Source organism: Myotis nattereri, assembly GCF_964212035.1.
Source record: "Myotis nattereri genome assembly, chromosome: 3".
Classification (NCBI taxonomy): domain Eukaryota; kingdom Metazoa; phylum Chordata; class Mammalia; order Chiroptera; family Vespertilionidae; genus Myotis; species Myotis nattereri.
Genome location: NC_138077.1, coordinates 181,303,960 through 181,316,430, shown reverse-complemented (window position 1 = coordinate 181,316,430; position 12,471 = coordinate 181,303,960). Strand labels below are relative to the sequence as shown.

The following is a 12,471-nucleotide window of genomic DNA, read 5'->3' as shown; positions in this document are numbered from 1 at the left end:
CTTCAGCCTAGGATGCCCTTCCCTGCCTAGAAAACTTCCCCCACCTATGGATGGTTCAAGAATCAAGATCCAGCTCAAATACTACCCCCTCCATGAAACCTTCCCCAGCTCCCCCAGGAAGGAGTTTGGCTCTCCAGTCCCTGTGAGTCATCAGCTGATTCCGGGCCTGTCCCCTTCCCTGCCATTGGTCCATGTTTAACCACCAGCCTCCAGGGCTGAAAAGGCCCTGGTTTACTGTTTGTCCATTTCTGGTGCTATAAATACTGCCACTACAGTAGATTTTAAGCTTTCAACTTGACCTGGGAAGAAATGCACAAAAGGGACTCCCCCACCCAAGCTGGGCACCCCCCAGGCTGCAAAGGGCAGCTTCACCACTGGGGCCAGCGTTGGCACAGAGCCAGGAGCCCAGCAAAGCCCATGTGTGCGGCGGGATGTGCAGGGGAGATTAATTTTGAGCCCAGACACTGGACATGGGCAGGGGCACTCCCACTCACCAGGTTGAAGGCACCCACACCAAGCTTCACGCCTCCTTCAAAGTGCCTGTGGTTCTCCCCCTTGCAGTATTGTGAGGACTGCACGAGGCTGTCCAGCTCCCTGCAGAGGGAAGCAAAGCACATGTTGGGGGCTGGGTCTCCCCCCAGCTGCGCCTAACAATGCCCCATTCCCAGCTGAGCTCAGAACTCTCGGTAGTAGAGCTATAACAGCTCCAGCAATCCAGGAAGCTGGTATTTCCAACCACCTCTCCCTCCGTAATATCACACTCCTCACCCCTAAATGTCAGCCATATCAGCCATAGCGCACCTGCCTCGTCCAATACCTAGGCGGTTGCTTGTGCTCTGCATTTTGTCTAAAACACTTTCTCAACCTCAGCACTACTGGCATTTTAGGCTGAATCATTCTTTTTTGGGGGGTGAGGGAGCTGTCCCGTGCATCGTAGGCTATTTAGCAGCATTCCTGGTTTCCACCCACTAGATGCCAGTTGTGACAAACAAAGTGTCTCATGGTGGGGAATTACCCCCAGTTGAGAACCACTGGGCTAACTCCAACACCCCCTCTTCCTGGAGTCTCCTGGTTAGAATCCAGCTCTTTCTCCAGCCACCAACTGTGCAAAGCCCGTATCACAGCTGGCCTGGGACAGCACAGAGGCTCTCAGGGGCGCCTGCCTTCTTCCCTGCTTTAAGCATCTAGAAGGCTTTTAACCAGCAGACACTGGCGGAGGCCTCTCTGCGCCAGGCACTGAGGGGCAGCAGGGAGCCACCAAGCTGCTGCCCTCCCAAGTCTCCCACTCCGGGGACAGACCCCCAGGGGACCTGTGACAGTAAGGACGGCCTCAAAGGAGAACCCTGGGGCTTGACGCAGTCTGGGCGTCAGGGAGGGCTTCCCTAAGGAGCTGACATTTGAGCTGAAAACTAATGGATGAGGAGGGATGAGCCTGGCACAGAAAGAGTGTTCCTGGCAGTGAGAACAGCATGTCCAAAGGCCGTGAGATCGGAATGAGGTTGGCCATGACCCAGGACCTTATTCTAAGGCGAGAGGAGCCTCGGAACTTGGCAGGGGGTGACCTGACAAGGCTTGTGCTTTGGAAACATCCTGCTGGCAGCTGGTGGGGAGGCTGGAGGAGCCAGAATGCTCGTCCGCTTTCCCTCACACAATTCCAGCTCAGGCCCCCACGGGTGGGGTGCCCACGTACGCATGGTGTGTTACACCCAGCAATACCTTGCAGTCACACTCCAACTCTCTGCTGGGAAATGGTCACATTGAATGGGAGCAATAGAGATGATAAATAGTCTCAAGTCAATTCAAGTAAACTTTTCATGGAAAATGATTTTTAACGCCAAACTTGGGGGTGGGGGAATGAGCTTCCAGAGCTCTTTGGATTTGGGCATTCTAGATGTTTGTAATACCATGTTAGGTAAAGTGCTCTGTTTTGAGTCTTCATTCTTTCATCCATAAACATGGCCTCTGCCTTGCCCAATGCTGAGATGGCACAGAAATGACCTGGCTCTTGGGAGGTTGCTTCCATCTTAGGGGGGATGTGGGCACCATCCCTGTGGACTGGAGAGGTCAGGAAGGCTTTGTGGGGAAAGGGGCCTCTGGGTGTGTAGAAGTTCTGCTGCTATTCTCAAAATTACTGTCCTTCCTCCTGCCCCCACCATACCAAGCTGTTTGTTCAGAACCTGTGTTTTAAGTGCCTAGTTCAAGGTCAGGCACAGAGTAAGCCTGACCTTGGGGTCAGGGGAACCAACAGACACACCCAGGAAAACCAGGGGAATAATATTCCAGAAGACTGAGGTCCCGAGGGTGCAGAAACCTGCCCAGGGTCACACAGCATTCTAGGCGTCCTGCCTCCAGCCAGAGCCCTCCGCCTCCCACAGAGCAGCCTGAGAGGCACCGGGTAGCAGATGCTGTGCCCAGACCCCCCAGCCCCACTCACTTGTAAGTCTGGTAGCTGTTTCGAACTTTGATGCCGCCCTTGATGAAGCTCACCATGTTCTCATCCTGCAGGAGGGAGAGATGCTAAGAGCTGGGCCCGGGTGGGTAGCCAGAGAAAGATCATACAAGACTCTGATCCCTGCCTTCCCCTCTCTAGGTCCAGCTCTATGAGGGGCCCTCGAGAAGCGGTTCTCAACCTGTGGGTTGCGACCCCTTTGGCAGTGGAACGACCCTTTCACAGGGGTCGCCTAAGACCATCCTGCATATCAGATATTTACAATTCATAACAGTAGCAACATTACAGTTATGAAGTAGCAACGAAAATAATTTTATGGTTGGGTCACAACATGAGGAACTGTATTTAAAGGGCCAGAAGGTTGAGAACCACTGCCCTAGAGGGAGGGGGTCAGAGGTCAGCCAAACCAGGTCTCCCTGCCCTTGGACTTGAGATGGGGTCTTGCTTACCAAACAAGACCTCCAAAATGCCCCCTTTGTTCTGGGAGAAAGGCCTGGAGGAGACCCTCCCCATGTGTCCCCCATGGTTCCCAGGGCCTCCTCTCCGTGGAGGAATGTGGAAAAGGAAGAGGGGCGCTCATTTTGGGGTGGTTTGTGTTTTTTACAAGCTGGTATTTATCACATCTGTAATTTAGAGCACTAATACCTACAGCCCACCCAGCAGTTCCACTCCTGGGTGTACGCCCAGGAGAAATGGATGAACATGGGGTGTGGAAGTCGCCTTCGAGAACGTTTACAGCCCCGCTGCTCATAGCGGCCAAGAACCAGAAACAACCCAAATCCCCTCCGGCAGGAGAATGAATAAACAAACTGGTGTATTCACAGAAAGAACATCACACAGCCACTGGGTTGGGTGAAGGAAGCAAGTCCCACAAAGCTTGAGGCCTCACGAAGCTTGACGCCAACTGAAACATCATATGCTGTTCAGACATGAACTGGAAGATGAAAAGGCTATTTTTTAAAAATAGGATGGGGAGTGATTAACATAAAGCTCTAGCTAGTGTTTCCCCCCTGTGGAGGGAGGCAGGGCACAGGGTGGGAGGGGCCCAGAGAGGAAGAGACTTGCTAGCAATGCTGTGTTCTCCAGTTGGCTGGGGGTGGGGGGGTCGTGAGCATTTATTTATTATGTGTGATACTAGAATAAACAAAATAAAAGGACATTCCTGGTGCAATTATTACAGTGATCCTAATGAAGGAGTAGGATTAAATCCAGTTCTAATCATCAAAAGTCCAAAAAGATAGAAAAAATAGCAAAGAAAATTAAATAGCACCCCAACAATAAAATTTATATGTGCTTTTCCACCCTAATATATATGTTTACATGATGATTATATGTGACAATCATAACCCAGACTTTTTGGTAAAATCATGAGGTGATGGTTCTCTAATTACCATAGTGGATAAGGACAGCAGGTTCCTAGTCGGCCGGGTCTGGGTTCAAATCCCAGCTCTGCCCTTTGCTAACCATGTGACCTTGGGACAGTGGCTCCTCCCCTTTGCAGGTCTGCGAGATCAAGATTAAAGAATATATGTCCATGTTTGTAAGCACAAGCATGCAGTGTGTGTAAGGTATATAAAAACCACACACCTGTAATGTACGCGCAAAGTCTGGTACGTTGTAGAAGATGCTACAAGTCAGCTTTTTGAATGAATCAAGTCAACTTGTAAAGCAGGCTCTGTGCCCGTGCCTGTCATCCCACGTGACCCTCAACGGGAACACAGCAGTCGGGAGGCGGAAGCACATCCTGGTAGCAGACGGAGCCCACACCTCTGCCACTGAGCCTGGCCAGGGCTGGGGGTGCTGGGGTGACTGAGCCTCAGTCCTTGTTGAACCCCAAGGGAACTGATCGTGGCTGCTGTAGACCCTTCTGCCTTTGACATGGTGGCCCACCTTCTGAAGTCCCCAGGCTGCTTGTATAAGCAGCGGGTTCCTACCTGCAGGAAGGTCAGGGCTGCTCTCTGCAGCAGGCATTCTGCGTAGCAGACCTCAGCGTGGATTTCCTCTGTGGGGAGAAAGCCAAAGCCCTGTGGCCTCCTGGGACTCCTGGCAGGAAGCTTGGGCCAAACCCCCCCCCCTCCCCCCACCGCCACTTCCCGCGCCCTGCACCCCATCACCCAGGTCAGGTTCTGCCGTGCCCACGCTGGTCTGAATTCTTTGCTTGCATTTCCTGCCCCTGGTCTTCCACCTGGTTCCCCCACCCAACACCCAGATGTCAGCACAGGGCCCTCAGCCTGCTCTCCTTTCCTCCAAGCCCCACTATGGCTGTGCAAGGAGATGAACAAAGAAGCTGTGGGAGCAAGGGAAGGAGACCTCACGGCCAGGGACGCTTTCCAGAAGACAGGGCATTTGGGTTGAAAAAGGAAGAGGCCCAGGAGAGCCAAACCATCCCAATGTTGGGGGACGGCTGAGGCCCAGGAGGTGGAAGTGGGGTGAGATGGAAGAGAGGGGGGCAGGGAAAGAAGAGGCGGCTTGCAGAGGGACCTGAACACTGGTGGGGGATTATAGACTTGGTCCTGTGGGCAGCAGGGAGCCATGGGAAATATGAAGGAGGGAATGGCACCATCACATGCACTGTTTCTTGCTGGAACCTTCTAGGGCTCTCGAGGTGGGGAAGACCATTTGCCTCTATACTGAAGAGCCCCAAATTGTTCATGGTTGCCTGCTGCTACCTCCAGGACTGCCGCGTGGGGCACAAAGACACCACGTGGCTCTGGCCACAGAGACCATCTTCCACTGCCTTCAGCTGCCTTGTCCCGGGTGTCACCTTCTAAAACCACATTCCCTCTGGGGCAGACGAGATCACTGCTACCTAAACCAGAGAACCTAACTGCACACACAGTGCTCAGCCACCCTGGCCCGAGGAACAAAGCACAGAGACGCGCTTGCGCTCTCTTCCAGGTCCTCGGCAGGTGATGCCAGCAGGCAAGAGAGTCTTATTTGCTCTCCCTTCACCAGAGAGCCACTCCTCAAAGCCCATGTGTGTCCCGGCACCAGGCCAGGGCTCAGCCCCCTCAGGGAGACTGGGAGGGTACCCGCCCTTCCTGCCCCTCCCGGGGCCCGGGCTGGGCTGCCGGGGGCCAGCAGGGCTGAGAAGACATCCGGGTGCCACACCTTCCGTGAACTGATCCATGGTGGGGCGGTGCACAAGGTTGCTGAAGGAATCTGTTACAGAGGACTTCTTCCGGTACCTGAAGAGGAGAAGGAGCCTCTGATCATTCAGGGAATGTGAGTGAGGGTCCCGGGTGAGCTCCTGCCCCTCCCCTAGGACCCCACACACTGAACTACTGGCGACTTCTCTAGATCCAGGGCTTTCTCATCTCTCACACCCGGACCCTGCTGTTGCCTCTGCTTGGAGCCCTCTCTCCTCCCTCCTCCGCTGCTAGTCATCCTTCACAAGCCAGCTCTGGCATCACCTCCTCCAGGAAGCCTTCCCTCTCCTCCAGCTGAACCCCCAGAACCCCTTGAGCTTCCCTATATCACACGGGGATGCCACTGTGTAAGCCTGTCTTCCCACCAGGCAGTGTGAGCATCAAACTGGCTGGGGTCTGGTGATTCGCTGGGTGGCCAGCACCCCAGCAGCCAGCACAGGGCATAGCCTAGGGCAGTAGTCGACAAACTGCAGCTCGGCAAACTGCGGCTTGCGAGCCACAAGCAGCTCTTTGGCCTCTTGAGTGTGGCTCTTCCACAAAATACCGACTTCTGCGCATGGGCCACGAAGTTTCAATCGCACTGTATGTGTGCGCCCGCACGTGGTATTTTGTGGAAGAGCCACACTCAAAGGGCCAAAGTGCCGCATGTGGCTCTCGAGCCGCAGTTTGCTGGCCACTGGCCTAGGGCAAGCATGATTGTGTGCCCAGTGAATGACAGTCACCTGTGCACACACACTCAGGGTCTATTGATTCATTAATTTAAGCAGTAACAATACTGAACACCAATTACACAGCAGGTCCTGTGACTTGTATTTTCATTCGGTCCCCATGACAACCCTGTCATCGCACCCATTTTATAGATGGGAAAGTCGAGTCCCCAGAGGGACCAACCTAATGTCAAAGAATTATTAATGACAGAGCCAGAATGTGTCTCCTAATCAGGCCTGGCCCTGGGAGCCCAGTGAGTGGCTCAGATAACAAGTTTCCTGAGGCAGTGCTGACAGGGCCGGCTGTTAGCCTTGGGGACACAGCCTCTTTGCCAAAAGCAGCAGTACTCATAATGGCATTTTAGGCACTGGGATAGGCCAGGGTGACAGAAGGATGGGCCTCATGACCCCTCAGCCCTGTCTGCCCCAGGGCCCGACCTCTGACACAGCAACTGCGCCTCCTTCATCATGTTGCCAGCAAGTAGGATGTCCTGAGGGTCAAAGGTCATCATGGCCTGCATCTCCAGGATGGTGGCATACGTCAGTGAGTGGTACATGCTCTCCTTGGTTCTGCCAGAGAGAAAGGACATGAGAGCACCAACTCCTAGAACTGCAGAGACAGCTGGCCCTGTGCCAACTGCCCACCGTCCCCCTCCCATTCTGCCTGGGGGTGAAGGGAGGTCCAGGGAGGGGCAGAGACTTGCCCAAGGTCTGAAGACCTGGGATCCCAGCAAAGTGCCTATAAGTGACGTTCCAAATCTGAGCCTCAGTTTCCCTTCTGTTCTGTAGCGAGAACAGCAACAGGCTGCTGTGAAGACTCAAAATTGGCCTAAGGCCGCACTTCCCAGCACTCAGGCAGGGCCCACCTCTACCTTCTGCCTCTCCTCCCACAGGTGCAGGCAGAGGGAGCCGGTCTTTTCCACGGGATCTTTTCTATCCTCAGCCCCACCCCTGGGCTTCCCCCCTGCTTGTTCCAGTCCTCCTCCCCCCACTGCCTGCCGTTCCCAGTCCACCCTCAGATCACACTGCTCTGGCTAAGCCTCTCTGGTTAAACCCTCCAGGCTTCCACCTTCCAAGAGAGAACACTTGGGTCCCAGGCTCCACACAACGCAGGCCCTGCCCACCTCTCCAGCCCAGGGGTCCTGCCACTTCTGCTTCTGCCCTGTGATCTGGTCGCTTTCAAGACTGAACCCCACATGCTCTCCTCAAGAAAACCCCACAGTCTCCCTCCTCCCAGGTCTTCGTACATGCTGTTCCCTCAACTTGAAATACCCTTCCCTTCCCCTCCTGTTCCCTGAGCATCAAGGCCACTTGGAACCCAGGGCTCCCCACTCAGGGAGCCCGTGTCTGTAACTGCACAGAGGCTCAAACGGAGCTGGTATCCGCAGTCACAGCTCCCTCCCCAGAGCAGGCGCCTCAGGGACAGAGCTTGTGAGGATGCATCTGTCCTCAGCACCAGTGCACCTCAGGCAGGAAGCCTTCCCTCCAGCCTCCTCAACAGAAAGGGTGTGCTGGGGCTGGGGTGGGGGGTGGGGAACATTTAGTCTAACACATGGAGACAGCAGCAGGCAAGTTGGAATGAGAACAATGCCAGTCCCTCTCTGTGCCTGGGGAAGTCAGAATGTGTCTGGGCCTTGATTTATGTTCCTGCAAAATGGGAACAATCATGCTGGTCTGCCCGGGTCCTTGTGGGCTGGCTGGGGAGTACCCTTACCTGGCACACAGTAGGTGCTGCAGTGGTTTCACTCCCTTCCCTACATCCCCTCATTAATTACTTAGGAAACTCCTCAGCGCCAGGCTCTGCTGGGAACTTCAGGGCAGAGCGATGACTAAGGTTTACAGACTGTGCGACTGAAAAATCGCGTGATTTTACCCATTTTCCTGCTGGTCTCATCCACAAAGTGCCTCTGTGAGTTAAGTTGCTCTTTTACTTCTGGGTCACCTTCGGGTGAGGGAGTTAGAAGACTCTGAAGGAAACCAGTGGCTGGCCCCCCGCCTCCCCAGCCCGGGAGCTGTCCTCCCCTCCCAGACCTTTGCTAGGGCTGTTTAATCTGAGGGCAGTGGCTTGTGGAAAGGAGGCCACGGCCTGCAGTGGGGGCGGAACTCAGGCGTCCGAGTCCCTCAGGCACAGGGTGGAGTCTGGTCTTTGCCAGTTACCAGCTGTGAGGCTCTGGTGAGGCTTGTAGCCTCTCTGAGCCTCAAGTTCCTCCTCTGTAAAATGCATACCATGACCCGTCTCTCCCAGGACTCTGGTCGGCTTAACGAGGATGCCCAGGCCAGGGCCATATCGCTGATGATCAACAAATGTGAGTTCCTCCATGTCCTGCCAGGGTCAAGGGTCCCTGCCCAGGATAAAAGCTTATTCCTAATTAAAGAGGGGTTTCTTTTAGCACACAGAGCCATGCTTCCCCAGAAAACCCCTGCCACCAGGCCTCTCTGACTCTCAAGCCCCTGCCTTTCCTTTCCTCTCTCCCTTAATACCCCCTCCCCAACCTCCCCACACCTGAGGCCAGGCACTCAGCCACACCCACACAGCCCCACCTGCTGAGCCCCGTCTGGTGCTGGGCCCAGGAGGAAGAACAGCCCCCTGGGCAGCTGGCAGGCAAAGTGGAATTTCCAGTCTGAGGCCCAAGGCCACTGCAGGCTCCTGGCCCCTCCCAGCCCATCACCTAGAAGCTCCCCAACAAAGGTATGGACTGGGATTTGGGACACAGTGGATGACAACCTCCCCGACTTCAGACACGCCAAGTTCTTGTTTGCACATATAACATCTAGACCCCGGGGAGCAACAGCCCCTCAGCTCTGAACCGGACCCAGCCATGGCGCATCACGCCCCACAGGGGTCTCACTGTCTGGGCTTGGACCAGCTATCAAGATGGGGCGGGCATCGGAAGAGCTCCCAAAAGAGCTGGTGATGGAACCAGGGGCTCCTTGGCCACCTGGAGGTCAGCTAAGCCTAGTGGCCTCCAGCCCTTCCCTCCTCCGCCAGGAGCCAAGGCTCTGGGCCTTGTCAGCTACTTGTCAGCCAGCCTTGTCCCCATTATCTGGGCCTCCCGACTCTGACTCACCCTCACTGATCCTTCCTGGCCACGTTCCTACCTGGGTCCCAGCCTAAGGCCCCACTCGGAGGACCTCTCCGGGCAAGGCTGCTCCAGGCTGGAAGGCAGGGTAGCCCCCCTTTGCTTCCAAGCCCATCCCACTCTATGGTCCTCTCAGACCCCACCTCACTGCCCTCCTCTCCAGCCCAAGCACCTTCTAGGGCAGCAGTTGCTAACTGGTGGTCCCCAGACCACTGGTGGTCCGCGAGGTCCCAAAGGTTGGTGACCACTGTTCTAGGGGACTCATACCCCTCGTCCGCCTTCAGTCACCCAGCCCTCCCCCTTCTGGGACCTGCTTCAGTTCCCTCACTCCACCCAGCCAAGTGTCTCTGCTCCTCAAATACACTAGCCTCTCCCTCCGTCACTGCCAGGCCTTTGTACAACCTGTTCCCTCTGCCTTGAAATGTCCTCTCCACCCGGCTGACTCCTTCTCATCCAGCCCATCTTAGCATAAATGTCACTTCCTCCAGGCAGCCATCCAGTGCTGGCTTCCTGGTGTGATCTGTGAGTTACACTGGGCCTCATGCCTAGAAAGGCCCCATGCTTGGTTTTATATTCTGCTATTGCTGTCTTGAAATCCTTAATCATTTTTGAGCAAAGGACCCCATATTTTCATCTTGCAATGAGCCCCAGAAATTATGTGGCCAGTCCGAAAGCCTTCCTAACCAGCCCCTCCCACATGAGTTGGGGTCCAGGTATAAATCCTAGCACCCTTATGGCTTGTTTCACTGAGAACAGCCCAGGCCTTGCTCAGTATTGCAGCCCCGGACCCCAGCACGCTGCTGGGCACATGGGTGAGCTCATGAGGTTTTGCTGAATGAACCAGCAACAGGTGCCCAATCACCCATCCCCTGGATCACACCTTGACCTCCTCCTCATCCCACAGAATGGCTCTGCCTCTGGAGTCTTAAATGCGTTCAGTGGTTAGAGCGCCAGCCGGCACACCAAAGGGTCAAGGGTTCGATTCCCGGTCAAAGGCACATACCTCCCTCCACCCCTCTCTCCTTCCCTCCCTTTCACTCTTTCTAAAAAAGAAAAATGAAAAATATATCCTCAGGTGAGGATTTTTTTTTTAATAATAAGAAAAAAATTTCTGGAGGAACATGCTCTGATAAAATGAGGGAAGAGACAAGAGAGAAAAGGCTGGGATCGAGCAAAGAGGAAAGCAGCAAAGAGAGTTCCGGGAGACCGGGGGAGGCGGCCGGCAGACCTGTCTGTCCTCCAGGAGGCAGGTTTCCAGGACAAGGAGAGACTGAGTGCTCGCCTGATATGTCTGAACAGTTAGGGGAAAACTCCTAACAGCATGATCTGAGGGAGCGGTTATAGAGAGTTCAGGAAATACGTACAGTAAGTTAGGCAAACGAAAAAGAGACTGATTAAGTCTAGAAAGAAAATGTAGCCTTACAATCTCTGAGGAGCATTACCTACATAGTTATAGTAATGTAAACATTTATTACTGATCTAGCCAAATACTGTGATAGAATGGTAAGAGGGGGATGAGGGAAGGGAGATGGGGCAGAGGTATAAGAAAGCTAACTTCTGTCCTGGCTGGGTAGCTCAGTGGTGAGTGTTGTCCCCATACACCAAGGTTGCGGGTTCGATCCCCCCAGTCAGGGCACATACAAAAATCAACCACTGAATGCATAAATAAGTGGAACAACAAATCAATGTTTTTTTTTTCCTCTTTCTCTCTCTCCTTCCCTGTTTCTTTTTGAAATCAATAAATCAGATTTTTTAAAATGAAAGCTAAATTTACCAATAGATGATGTTTAAAAGTAAAAAGGAACAAAAGAGTGAATTTTATGGTACCTGAATTTTATCTCAATTTCAGTTTTTGAAAAACTGAACAAATTTTAAAAACAGAGCAGTATAAGCATATTATTCAGAAATAAGGCAGTAAATGCTAGAAGAATTAATGACTAACTGTTATTATTACCCTACAAGGCTTAAGTAAAGGCAACCCAAGTCGTTAGCACTTCAGAGAAAGATAAAAAGGGGCTGTGTTAACTGACAGCAGAGAAAGCCCCAGTGGATTCAGTGGGAACAAGAAATCGAAGTAGAAGAGGCCGAAAGAACCTACGGGGAAGGAAGTCACAGTGACCTTGGGGAGGCCTGGCTGCTCACAGCTGTGGAATGGGGAGCCTGAGCCATTTTTATGGGACTCTCAGGGGTCAGGGTGACCCAGAGGTTGAAGGCATTCAGTTCCATGGGGATCCCCTCACAGCAGAACACAGGTCCTCCATGACGCAACAACCCCATCCCTACACCCATACGTGGGCTCACACAAGCGCCTGTGCACGCACACCTCCTACCCCAGCCTGGGCTTAAGGCTCACCGAGGCTTGAGGTAGCTGAGTGCTTCTGAGAACTGGTTGGTGAGGAAGAGGTCCAGGGCGGTCATGCACTGGTCCAGGGCCTCATGGAGGCTGTTCACGGGCGTCCTGATGAGAGAGACACGGGGTGTGAGACAGGGACTTCAACCCCACCCCTGGCTGGAACAGGGCCTACAGGGACTGCTTGAGCTCCTTGGTGGGCCTTGGAGACCTGTCATGAGCTCCTCCAGGCTGCCCCTGGGACACAAGGACAATTTGGACCCACCTCTAAGTGTTTCTAAAGTGGGAGGAGAGCAGAATGGGGTGACATCTGAGAATGGGTTTGGGGGAGTGAGGACAGGGGAGCCAGGAAAGCTCAGAAATAAATTTATCTTACCTATCACGAGGGTAAAGAGAATCTTTGTGGCCCCTCTGACCCATTGGGCCTTTCTGCACCCCCCTCTGGGGGGCACAGCCCACCCACTAAATTCCACGTCCGTCCTTTTCTCCCTCCTTCTCCAGGCCTTCTCCTGCCCCCTTGGGCCTGCACTCTAGAACCCAGAGACACTGTCACAATGGGCTCCAGTGGGCGGAACGTGGAAGCTGCCATGGGCCTTTACTGCTCAAGGGTCACCTTCCAGCAGCATCTCCAACATATTCCAGCACTTACACTTCTCTATAGCTCTTACCATCTTCTGACATACACTTTTAACTTATTTTTGTGTTTATAGTCTTTCTCCACTAAAATATAAGCCTC

At 53.8% G+C, this 12,471-nt stretch overlaps 1 protein-coding gene across 1 annotated transcript in view; it reads right to left on the bottom strand.

The window, feature by feature from the left end:
* The window catches only part of TTC39A (tetratricopeptide repeat domain 39A), a 29,000-nt gene extending 17,161 nt beyond the window's left edge, over nt 1-11,839 (bottom strand). The window contains exons 1-6 of the mRNA XM_081087158.1: nt 11,739-11,839; nt 6,744-6,875; nt 5,561-5,637; nt 4,384-4,451; nt 2,435-2,499; nt 495-594 (exon numbers count right to left, since the gene is read on the bottom strand). Of these exons, the coding sequence (XP_080943284.1) occupies nt 495-594; nt 2,435-2,499; nt 4,384-4,451; nt 5,561-5,637; nt 6,744-6,875; nt 11,739-11,803 (507 nt within the window). The 5' untranslated portion in view covers nt 11,804-11,839. The remainder of the gene's footprint in view (nt 1-494; nt 595-2,434; nt 2,500-4,383; nt 4,452-5,560; nt 5,638-6,743; nt 6,876-11,738) is intronic.
* Between the last annotated feature and the right edge of the window lie 632 nt (nt 11,840-12,471).